The sequence below is a fragment of the Chelonoidis abingdonii genome, chromosome 1 (genome assembly GCF_003597395.2).
Source record: "Chelonoidis abingdonii isolate Lonesome George chromosome 1, CheloAbing_2.0, whole genome shotgun sequence".
Lineage (NCBI taxonomy): Eukaryota > Metazoa > Chordata > Testudines > Testudinidae > Chelonoidis > Chelonoidis abingdonii.
The window spans coordinates 303,427,800-303,440,806 of NC_133769.1; the positions used below are offsets into that span (position 1 = coordinate 303,427,800).

Here is a 13,007-nt window from a genome sequence, read left to right on the forward strand (position 1 = left end):
TTGAGTCATGAAAGGTTATAATGGCAGCTAAGTGGACTCTGATGGAGCTGAAAGAAAGACCAGATTGCTTAATGTCCAATAGATAGTCGAGTATGCAGAGGAGGGGTGCGGACGCTGGAGAAAGTTGTTTAGTTGAACACCATTCTGTGAATCACTTCCACTTTCAGAGATAGGTGGTACGGGTAGATTGTGTTCTGCTGTGTAGGAGCATCCTTTGAACTTGGTCAGAGCAAGCTAATTTGTTTTGGGAGAACCATACAGGTACCAAGCTTTGAGATGAAGCATGGAGACATTGGGGAGAAGAAGCTGGCCATACTGCTGTGATAAAAGGATCGGAATGAGAGGCAACGAGATAGGTGGTTGAATTGACATTTTGGTGAGGAAAGGGAACCATGGTTGTCTCAGCTACAATGGGGCAATCAGGATCACCTTGGCAAGGTCCGTTCGTATCTTTATGAGGACCCTGTTGAGAAGTGGTATCGAGGAGGAACACACACAGCAAGTCCCAGTGCCACGGGATCATGAATGCGTCTCCGAGGGAATGTTTGCCCAGTCGTGCTCTGGAGCAAAAGTTGGGGCATTTCGTGTTTTTCGCAGTTGCAAAAAGGTCTATGGTTGGGTGACCCCAAATGCAGAATATGTTGTAAATGATTCCCTCGTCTATCTCTCATTCATACTCCCAGGGAAAATGTCTGCTTAATTTGTCCGCAGCGGTATTCATCACTCCTGGGAGATAGATAGCTGATATGCGGATGTGGTTCGCAAGGCACCAATTCCAGAGTTTCATGACGTGTGAGCAAAGGAAGTGGGAGTGAGCCCCTCCTTGTCTGTTTACATAAAACATGTACTGTTGTCTGTCATTATGCGTACATGTTGATTCTTGATTAGTGGGAGGAAGTGATGGCAGGCATTGCGTATAGCTCGAAGTTCTAGGATATTTATGTGTAGGAAGGTTTCTGTGGTAGACCATAGCCCATGGACTGTGTGGTGAGAAATGTGGGCACCCTAGCCTGTGAGAGGTGCATTGGTAGCCAGTATCAGAGATGGAGCGCTCTGGAGAAAGGGAACTCCAGAGCAGAGGATGGAGGGAATTGTCCACCATAGGAGAGAAGGGTATTGACAAAAGCTTGTTTAGCGAATGCATTTTTGGTTTGTAAACTGTGGCCAATCAAGCTTGGAAGCACCTCATGTAGAGGCATGCATTTTGGACCACGAAAGTGCACGAGGCCATGTGGCCTAATAGTTGAAGGCAGTCTCGGGCGGTGACCTGGGGAATGTTGCAAAGTTTTGCAGGTAGGAGTTTTATGGTGTTGAATCGGTCGGGTGGGAGAGAAGAGAGCCCCGTTCAAGAGTCGAGGTAAGCTCCTATAAATTCCAGGTGCTGGGTAGAAAGTAATGTGGATTTGTTCTTGTTATTTTCAGGCCAAGAGATAGGAAACAATCGATGGTGAGTTGTGTGAAGTGGAGAGTTTTGTCGAATGTGAAAGCTTTCAGGAGCCAATCGTCGAGGTAAGGGAAAATTATGACCCCTTTCTTCCTGAGGTAGGCGGTGACTACTGCTAGGAGCTTGGAGAAAACCTAGGGGGCGGTGGAAAGTCCGAAGGGTAGAACCCTGTATTGGAACTGCATTGAGCCGTGGGTAAAACGAAGGAAACGTCTCTGGGCTGGATGTATGGTGATATGAAAATAGGCATCTTGCAGGTCGAAGGCTGAAAACCAATCGCCCCGCTCCAACACTGGGATTATACTGGTGAGAGTAACCATCTTGAACTTTTGCCTTTTGATAAATTTGTTGAGCCACCTGAGATCGAGGATCGGTCGCCATCCCCCAGTTTTCTTTTCTGTTAAGAAGTTGTGAGATTAAAAACCTTTCCTCTTGTGACATTCGGGCACGAGTTCTATAGCCCCCAGTTGAAGAAAATGTTACATGTCTTGCCGGAGGGGTTGCTCGTGAGAGGGGTCCCTGAAGAGGGATGGGGAGAGTGGGTGGGAGGGAGGTAAGGAGAGGAAGGAGATAGAGTAACCAACTGTGACGACCTCTATAACCCACTTGTCGGTGGTAATGTTCTGCCATTGATGAAAAATGGTCGCAGGTGGTGTCCAAAAATAGTTACAGGTGGTATATGCGCTGAAGTGGGAATGCTGTTTTCGAAACCCTCAACGAAGGTTTCAAATCTGCTTATTAGCTGGAGGGGGTTGAGGCGCTCCCGAAGAACTGAGGCAACGACGCTGATATCTGGGTCTCTGGCGTTGCTGCTGCTGTTGTTGTTCCTGAGATCTATAGAAGTGCTGTTTATATGCGGGGTAGCGTGGACGGTGGTAAGGCTGATATCTATACTGTCGCCTTCTGGTCGTAGGGGCTTGAATTCCAAAGGACCGGAGCGTTGCCCTTGAATCCTTCATTGAATGAAGCAAGTCATTCATCGTGGAAGCAAAGAGTTTGTCACCGTTAAAAGGAAGATCTTCAATGGTACTCTGAACCTCTTGCGGAAAAGAAGAGGAGAAGAGCCATGAACCCTGGCGCATGACCACTGCAGTGGCGATGGATCTTGCTGCAGTATTGGCTGCCTCGAGGGCTGCTTGAAGAGCTGTATGTGATATGATTTGCCCCTCAGAAACTAAGGCTGTGAATTGTTGTTTCTTTTGTTCTGGAATGTCTTCAATAAAGTCCATGAATTTGTTATAGTTTCTGTAGTCGTATTTTGCAAGAACTGCAGTATAATTGGCAATACGAAATTGTAAGGTTGAAGACGCATACACTTTGCGACTAAGGAGGTCCAAGCGTTCACTTTCCTTGTTGGCTGGGGTGGAGCGGAAATACTGCTGTTTGTTCCTTTGGTTGGCTGCATCTACTACCAAGGAGTTTGGCGCAGGATAGGTAAAAAGGAATTTGGAGCCCTTAGACGAATGAAGTATTTACGGTCCGCTTGTTTGCAGGTAGGCTGGCTTGTGGCTGGAGTCTGCCAGATGGACTTAGCGGGTTCCAGAAGGGTTACGTTGATTGATAATGCAACCCTAGACGAAGAAGAGGGTTGTAGAATGTCTATTAACTCATGCTGTTGCTCAGGGACTTCCTCCAAATTAATTCTAAGCTCACTGGAAACTCTTTTAAAAAGGTCCTGAAATTTTGAGAAATCGTCCGAAGATGTTTGAGGAGAGGGAAGTAAAGCTTCTTCAGGTGTTACTTCTGCCTCTACTGGAAAAGGAGCAGGACTTGATCGACCCTGCAAGTGTGACGGTGTTGTCAGGTGTCTCATATCACTTGGACGTCCATCTGGTGGTGGTGTTAAGCAGGTGTTGCGCCTGGTTGAAGTGGAATAGCGCATATGTTGCCAGAGAAAAGATGCCCATGGGGCCCAATACTGCCATGGTGGTGGGAAGGGCATAGGCGGTGCCACCCAGGGGTTCACACATCAGGAGGCAGCATCTCGAGAATAGGCTGAGGTAATTTTCCTGTGCCCATGGTTGACAGGGGTCTGAGGATCGGAGTCTGGATACATTGAAAAATTACCCTGTGGTCCGGGTTCCTCCTCACTGGAGGAAGGCTGTTCGGACCCTGAATCATCCATAGTGGAAAAGCAGGCATTAAGCAGGGGTGACTGTAGAATAGGTGAAACTAGGAGATCACCTGACTGCGTAAATTATAGTGCTGAGGCAGCTGCATGAGGTGAAGGCTGAAGAGGATGAAGCTGCTGTGAGGGAACACGGGTCTGCACCAGTGCTTTGAGCCTGGGCTCACTATCAGACAGCACTGCTAATGTCGGCGCCGGAGCCAGTACCACATTGTCAATATCAGCCTGCCGTGGCTCAGGCAGGTCCTGGTATGTCGGCACCACATCTGTTGCAGTGCTGCTGGGTGCCACGAGAGAGGTAGGCAATTGAAAGCCTGAAGCCTCATCACCGGAGCTTTGCGTTGTCACCACAGCCGCAGGCGGGTTTCGCGCAGTGCTGGAGGAGCCCAGCTCATCAAAAGTGCACAAGCGGGGGAACACAGGGAGAGAAATTGTAGATCTGCCCAGAGAAGTCTTGTGTAGGAGGGTTTCCTTTGAGCTTGACAAAAGGTGCCCTCTTTTCGCAGTTTTCTTGTGCCTTTTTGAGGCTGGGAGGGGGCTGTGGCGGGTAGCGGAGCCAGAATCTGCGCCAGGGTCTGAGGCTGACCCTAAGGATTTTTAAGGAGGATCAGTTTCAGTTTAAGCTCACTGTCTTTCCTTGCTCTGGAGCTAAGTTTACTGCAGTGGGCAATCATTTTATACATTGTGAGTGTCCATCTGAGAGAGGAATAGATTCCTTGAAGGTAGAGCAGCACTTAAAGCCTGTGGAGCCAGGCATGTCGGAAGTGGCTGCGGCTGACAGATTTTTTTTGAATGGTAGAAAAAGGTAAGTAACAATGACTAACAACTAACAAGCAACTAGCTAACTAGAAGGGTTATTGTAAGAGGAGGAAAGAAGTTCTTAATGAGTCCGCTGAGCTCCATCTCAGAGACTAGCCGCGCATTCTCACTAAATAGGTATACTCAGAGCACGGGGGCAGGCTCTGTGCATCCGTGGCCGGTACGAGTACTGCTACAGAAATCTCCAATCAAAGGCGCAAGGATGCACCAGCACCTGGAGTGGAGCACCCACAGGGACATCTCTCGAAAAAGAACCAATATCATGCAGACAATTTTCTTCGCTGCTGTTACCTTGCCAAAAGAAGGTGTAATTGGTCTCTTAGACAAAACCAGCATCTGCAAGTCTTGTTTCCTGAAGTGCTGCAATGTCAACATTGAGTTTGTACAGCTCACGGTGTATCAAAGCTGACTTCTGTATGCTGCTTGTGTATTGTAGGTCGTCATTGTCTGTCAATCCCAGATACATGGTCCTGACATTCCAGCTACCAAGCCAGAAAGTTCTTGGTTTCTTATTTCTGCCAGATACAAGGTTTCCGTCTGCCATTTAACTTTTGGGTCTAGCCCCACGCACCCCAGGAGGTGGGCAGACTGTGGCAGGCCAGCACCTAATTGTCTGGGGCTGCCCAGCTTTGCGGCGGGCAGTGGCTGACCAATGGAATGCAGTGATTCCTCCCACCGTCAAAGGTGACCCATGGCACTCTCCTCTATGTCAATCAAGTGAGAGCTTATAACCTGTCACTGCCACCTTCTGTGTTGTGTCCATGTTACCAGCAAGGATGGAATGTCCTCTCCATGTGATGAGCAGTTGATATGGAGCAGTTGATATGGAGGCGTTGCTTTAGCCATATATTAGCATCCCTCTCTTGACTTCACTGGTTTGGACCAAAAAAAGGACGGGAGTCGATACATTTCAAACCAGTTATGCTGCAGGAGTTGCCAGAGCAAAGCAGATCTTCCATCTGTCTGCCTTTTGGGGCTCCACTCCTAGACTGGTTATCAGCCACAGCTGAAGGACCCAATCTGTCCTGTGTGGATGTCGTTGGCAAAAACACTGAGCGAATTTGCTCATCTGCCTCTTGATGGCATTTCCTCTACCAAGGGTTCCACTGTCCTCCTCAGGTGCTCATCAGTCCAAAGCCGTTGGTGCTTCCTGAAGTTTCTGGGTTAATTAACCACCACCCAGCACTCAGTGTTGACCAACACAGATTGTACCGCTTATGATCATAGCAGTAGCAGGTTTTCAATCCTGACCTGGCCTCAGATTCAAATTCAAGTTCTAGAATTCTTAGAGTTAAGACTTGTGGATTATAAAGCATCCTTAGAATACATTTATAATCCATAACAGTATTTCTATTCCAAATGCAGTTATGTGTAACAAATCTAGCCTAAATCTAGCCTCTACTAATATGAGCAACTCTGCCATGCTCCCTCATCAAAAGTCTGCCTCTCACCCATAAGGCACTTTGCCAGCAGGTTTCTCCAGGACAGCCAGTGCTACTTACACACAGATGTATTGCAGTGCACAAGCTAAGTTACCTTTCCTTGTAAAGCAAGCAGCATAATTAAATTGATTCGAATCTTGCAATCTTGACTACTACAGCTGTTTCCACTACTAGTAAGGCAAACCATGAGTAATCTAACTTTTTTTTGTACAAAAAGACAAGACAAAAATAGGAGAAAATGGAACAGGCAGAGAAAGCAATAAAGAGAAAAAGATGCTAACAAATGAGCACTGAGCGGAGAGAATGACAGTTCCAGATTCTATACGTTAAGAACTGCATGGGTCACTAAAGCTTAGAAGTTTGAGCTACCAATATTGTCTACTGGTAGATGAGCAAGTGAAATAGTGAAATAATGTTTTAACCTATATTAAACCTCAGAGGATTAGTGGTCTAAAAGTCAATCTTGAAATAACTAGACTTCTGGAAGCTAAGGTTTAAATCTCAACGGGGCTGACCTAGGGTATACAGGGTAAAACAGATTTATTTGGGGTTTGGACCCAATTGAGAGTTGGGCATCTGTGTTAAAGACAGGAACACTTCTTAAGTTGCTTTCAGTTAAGTCTGCAACTTTGGGACACATGGTTTAGACCCTGGGTCTGTGCTGGAGTAGACTGGCATGTCTGGCTCAACAAGACAGGGTGCTGGAGTCCCAAGCTGGCAGAGAAATCAGGGGCAGTAGTAGTCTTGGCACATCAGTTGGCAGCCCCAAGGGAGTTTCTGTGATCCAACTCGTCATACCATCCACCAGTTTAAGAAAGACAGAACTCTTACAGATAACATGAATAAGCACATCCAGTGGTGTCTTCATGGACAACAGACAGGCTTCAGTCACCCCTGTATTCACCTCAGGTGAAGTCTAGCATGTGAGTCATGTACATGTGAGAAACCATATGCCCCTAGCGTGTCAGGCAATCTCCTGCAGCAGTCGGAAAGTGAGCCTGAAGAGTGATGTGCAAGTCCAGAATCACTCAGAACCTGGCCTGAGGCAAGTAAGCTATTCCTGTAGTGGAACTGAGAACCCACCAATAAACTCACTCTCCTACATGGTGTACAGGACTGACTTGTTTTTGTTGATTAACAGGACAAAGATGTCAAAAATGGACTGGATTTGTCTGATTATGTCCTCCACGTGCTGACTGGAGCAGTCTCAGATCAGTCAGTCATCCAGACCTGAAAACTGATTTTTCTGAGATAAGCTGTCACTACTGCCATACTTTTTGTGAAAACCCTTGGGGCTGATGACTGTAAACTCGCAGTGAGCATTTGTGAACCTGAGGAATTATCTGTCACCCAAATGGACAGCCACATGAAAATAAAGCATCGCTCAAGTCAATAGAAGCATACTAATCATCAGGATCTAAGGAAGAGATAACAGAAGCCAGAGAAACCATGTAAAAATCTATCTGTTCAAGTTTCAAGCATCTAGGATAGCCCTCAAGCCCCCTCTGGACTTGGGTATGAGGAAACACTGAGAATAAAACACCCTTTCTCTGATGATGTGGACACACCCACTGTATGGTTCCTGACTCAAACAGTCTGTTGCTATAATTGGGCCTATAAATTAACCTTAATTCTAAAGCTAACTGGTGGAAAGTAGGTAATGGCTGATGAATTTGTTACAATAACCTTTTACATAAAATTGTTTAAGAAAAGATTTGAGGAGGAGACAAAGACTGAATTAATTTAAACAGAAAAGGCTGACTGATACTACTAAAGAACTGTGTTACGATTACGACTGGCAAATAAGAATACTAGGACATTGGAAATCAATGGATGAATACAAATGCTTCAAAAATTCAGCCTAATTGCTGGGCAGAATAATGGGAGGATGGACCATTCCAGTTACCCTTTTTGTGACCCTTCAAGAGAGGGTTGATGGAGAAAAAGAGAAACTTTTTACCACCATGGAAGCTGCAGCAGAAGAACTGTTGGCATAGCAACAGACTTTACTCCAGTGGGGATGCATCATTGCTGCACTAGTGAGGTCACCAAGCTGATATATGTGAAAGCCTGCTCTGTCTTTCCCTCCCTCTAGTGTCCCCGCCACCTTCTATCCTCCACTATTTTCCTCTTGTCCTCTCTCTCAGATTTTGATCTGATCCTGCAATGACCTGTATTACTCAGAACCAGCATGGGGAGATGACACATCCCATCCAGCTCTGCTCAGCCTGAAATGGACCACTCAAGGAGAGAGAGAGGATCGATCTAACCAGATGCTGTCCCTGTCCAGGGAAGAGAGCCTGGGGCCAGAGCAACAACTGTTGTGACCAACCTAAAGCATCCATCCATGACTGACCAGCCACACTATTATCATGTGAACATCAACAAAAGCCGTATTTCTCCCATCTTTACCATCTCTTCTCCCTCCATGTGTCTCTATTCTAAAGCAGGAAAGCGACTATCATTCCTGACTCAGAACTGAACAACAGAACTAACCCTTTTCCCCCCACTAAGAAGGATTATTTGACAGATTAAGAAATGGGCCAATATTCATCTTCTTTACAAAGAAAGTTTGACAGATTTCCATTACATTTGCTCTGCACCATTCAATTTCAGTTTCATTGAATTTTACCTTTTCTTGATTCCTTTCCTTTTGTTCATTTTAATCAAACTTCTAACCTTTAGCATGAACTTTCTAGTGTGTCGCCATGGTATTAAGGAGGCTCAGGTCTCCATATACCAATCCTCATATCTTGTTTAACACTGATTAATGTTGGATAGTGATATGGTCATGTAAACACCTTTAACCCTTTGAGTCCATATAATTCATCTAAATTAAAACAAGCCTGTATTGTTTACTTGAGAATAGCTTAACGAGATTGGTCTCCAAAAAGGGACAGGAAAGGGGTATGGGTAAAAGGGACAGAGAGAAACTGCAGATTATAACCCAGTCCCACAGTGCTCAGAACTTATCAGTCTATTATAATGATGATCCAAGCACTGAGGAAGTAAGATAGCCTGTTTCCAAGGAGGAGTAGGACAGGGAAGATTCTGATGGGTTTCATATGCTGACCTCAATCAAAGAGTCAAACAGATGTCTTTGACGTACACGGCTGTTTAGATAAAGCTAAGGTGGAAGGAGAAGATGAGCTTCAGAGACTTATCTCTTCTTCTAGCTTGGCCAGGTTGTCTCAAGGGATATAATGACTGCCTCTGCTGATTCTAAGGGTGGTATTATTTCCTGTTTGGCAATGGCAGGTAGATACCCAAGGACCTCAGAGTATCTCCAGAATCCTTAAGAAAATGTAGAAACTCACTCATTTTTTCAGAGAAGCATTTGTTGGACTTCCATAGGTATGCCAAAGGATTGCAAACCACGAGGAACAGTACATAGTTATCACCGTTGCTATCACCTTTGCAGCTGTGTCAACCATATCTAGGTCTGCTTGGAAAGCTGTCCTTGCCATCACACGTTACAACTGCCTGGAACTCCTCCTTGACTACCTCCGGCAGTTCATCACGTCCCAGTTGGAGAAATCATACCTAGCCAAAAGTACTTGATGATTGGCTATACCAGTGCTTCTCAAACTTGGGTCACCGCTTGTGTAGGGAAAGCCCATGGCAGGCCGGGCCAGTTTGTTTACCTGCCCCGTTGGCAGGTCCGGCCGATTGTGGCTCTCACTGTCCGCGGTTCACCGCTGCAGGCCAATGGGAGCTGCTGGAAGCGGCGTAGGCCAGAGGAACATACTGGCCGCCGCTTCCAGCAGCTCCCATTGGCCTGTGGTGGCAAGAAAGAACTGACGGGCGGGCGGGGAAGTTCCAGCTTTTATACCTTTGGCTGTGAACGCAAGCAGATGCAGGGTACATGTGCTGGTCCAAAAGATACCGCTACTGGAAAAATCTCTGGCTTCAGTGTACTGGGTATACACACCCGTAATGTGGAATGTATATGTGCAATCACCTGAAGAATTTTAATTATTACATACATAAAATATACTTCCCTGTTTATAAAACAAGCATGTAAGCAGGAAGAAAGATACATTTAAAATAAAAGTTTCACAGGCAAAATATTCCTGAATTTAACTCTGCTGTCTTTCTGCTTATACATACTACTCTTAGGGCAGGGGATGGGTCAAGAATGGATAGCATATTTGCTCCAGGTTTTGTTATTTTCATAGAAATTTTAGGTCTTTGAACAGGTCATTCAGTGAAGGAAGAAGAAAACATGAACGTTGAAATTGGTGTTTTTCAACAGTGCAAATGACTTCCTCAGCAAGTATAAATATTGTACTGCATTTCAGAAAGCGTTCTTTGATGAACAAAACCTCAGCAGCAATGACTTGAACAGAAATAGCCCATATTAGTGCAATATCCTAAGGCTGAATGTCGTACAAGTGAAACTAATGGAGAAAAGCATCTATAAGACTGAATTGTTATCACCACTGCATCAGTAGAAATGGAGCCTGATTTTCTTTTCTTTTTTCGTACCAAAATTATCCATAATACTAGACATTTTGCAATGTATATGTATGACAAGACTTAATGGATAATAGTTGAACCAATTTCAGTAAGAATCTAGGATACAGATCAACTAAACCACAGCTTGCAACAATAACCAACAGGTAAGCAGAGCTCAACAACTGCAATGGCACAAAAATCAGACTAGTGAAAGACCTTTATATTCCTACAGAGTGATAAGAATTTTCCTTCCTCGAATAAAGAAAAATGTGGCGTTAGATAAGGTTTTGTCAAAGTTGGTAGTGGTATGGCAACTTCCTAACATATCCAGTGTTTTCACAACATGTACTGAGACCTATTTATTAGCACTAAGCAGAAAAATGCAATTTATAGTTCAAGTCATATCCATGACACATGATCTTTTGGAGGGGTGGAGGAGAACTGCATTTCCATCATTCTTGCCCTTTCAACATGTACACCCTATTACTTTTCCTGAAAAATACCATGATCAAAAAGCAGTCACTAGCTAGGCAGCTGATGAACCAGGAAACAAATCAATCTTCTAAGAACACGACGCAAAAGTCCATGTCCCCAAAACTTATCATTTGCCTTTCTCCAATCCCATGGATATTAGAATCTTGGTTCCTAAGCTTTCCCCCACAGTCAATCCAAAGCCCTGTTATTCATGGCAAATAAATAAAACTAAATACATGTCAAAAAATTGTAAAAAGAGATGTTTATGGAAGTGTTGCCACTTTCATGGGCTATAAAATTAAATCTTTCTGAGTTTCTCTTCTCTCCATGTCTAGTTAAGATTCCACAATTAAAAAGACTCAAAGAAATGCTTCTGATATTCTGGGGAGCAACTTCATCTACTCATCTCTTGTATGCATTTTACCTGGGTTGCCTGACATTTCACTATTTTTCAGGTTTCCTCTTCATCTCAAATTTATCAGACAATTGTCTCTGACTTTTCTATTTATTGTCTGTGGAACTTAAACATAACAAGTACAAGGAAAATTGCAAGTTGTCTGACATGGTGGGAGTAAAAAGCAAAAGCGATGATATTTTTGGGATAAAAACCAAGAACAACAAGCGAAGAAAAGGGAAAAAGACAATGCAGTCAGGAACAAAAATGTCTATTGCATTGTAAGAATTAATTCTGCTTATTTTTTGAGTTATTTTGACAACGTGGGAAATATTTTGCATATTATTGATTTTTCCATTAATCCTATATAATGTTTAAATGTTGCAACAAAGACTCAGCGAAGAAAACTGTTGTTCACCTTATTTTTGAAATGTAATTATATTCTATTGCTATGCAGTTTGTGTGTCCATCAGTCATCTGCAAACGCAGCATTCTGGGAGCAGCCTGAGATTCTTCATTATCCTTTGGTGCAGCAACATTGCGTATTTTTTGTATCTGCAGGACACATGGGCCTTCCAGCTATAAATACAAAATGAAAAAATGAAAAGTGAAAACATGAAAAACTCAATCACGTTTTTTTTTTTTGTTTTAAACATTGGGATTTTGCTACAAAGTGTTGACTAGCCATACAAACTAAAGCCTAGAGGCAAAACACAGCCTAATGGTCTGCAATTTCTGAAACTTCATGTTTTAGCCCTGGTCTACACTATGCGTTTAAACCGATTTTAGCAGCGTTAAACCGATTTAACCCTGCACCCGTCCACACAATGAGACCCTTTATATCGATATAAAGGGCTCTTTAAACCGGTTTCTGTACTCCTCCCCGACGAGAGAAGTAGCACTAAAATCGGTATTACCATATCGGATTAGGTTAGTGTGGCCGCAAATCGACGGTATTGGCCTCCAGGCGGTATCCCACATGCACCATTGTGACCGCTCTGGACAGCAATCTGAACTCAGATGCAGTGGCCAGGTAGACAGGAAAGCCCTTCTGCAAACTTTTGAATTTTCATTTCCTGTTTGCCCAGCGTGAGCTCTCTGATCAGCACGGGTGGCAATGCAGTCCCAAATCCAAAAAGAGCTCCAGCATGGACCGTGTGTGGAGATACTGGATCTGACCACTGTATGGGGAGACAAATCTGTTCTATCAGAGCTCCGTTACAGAAGACGAAATGCCAAAGCATTTGAAAAAAATCTCCAGGCTATGATACAGAGTCCACAGCACACAGTGCTGTGTGACAAGCTGTAACGGAAAGCCAAAGAATCAAATGGACGCTCATGGAGGGAGGGAGGGGGGTACTGAGGACTCCAGCTATCCCACAGTCCCAGCAGTCTCCGAAAGTATTTGCATTCTTGGCTGAGCTCCCAATGCCTGTAGGGTCAAACACATTGTCTGGGGTGGTTCAGGGTATAGCTCGTTAATTTACCCCCCCCCTCCCAGAAAGGGGAAAAAAAGGTTTCTTGAAAAAAAATTTCTATGTCTTCCAATGGTCTACGAAAACGCATGCTGGTAGAGTTTTTGCGCGGCAATGTGGAACAGTCCTCTCTCCTCCCCTGCCCGGTGGTAGACGTACAGTGCCCTAGCAATGCGGCATTGCTGAACAGCAGTATCCTCTCCTCTCATCCCTCCCCCGGTGGCAGACCAATATGACTGCTATCCGTAGTCAATCAGCCCCGTGAGTGCTCCTGGCTGGCCTCAGGTGAGGTCGGCCGGGGGCACCTGGGTAAAAAATAGGAATGACTCCCAGTCATTCCCAGTAGATGGTACAGAACGGCTGGTAACCGTCT

At 44.7% G+C, this 13,007-nt stretch overlaps 1 protein-coding gene across 2 annotated transcripts in view; it reads right to left on the reverse strand.

Annotated features, from left to right (window-relative positions):
* TDRD3 (tudor domain containing 3) overlaps positions 1-13,007 on the reverse strand; it is a 271,121-nt gene that overhangs the window by 136,032 nt on the left and 122,082 nt on the right. For both annotated transcript variants that reach the window (XM_032795824.2, XM_075061557.1), the window contains exon 4: positions 11,578-11,738. In XM_032795824.2, coding sequence (XP_032651715.1) covers positions 11,578-11,738 — 161 coding nt within the window. The remainder of the gene's footprint in view (positions 1-11,577; positions 11,739-13,007) is intronic.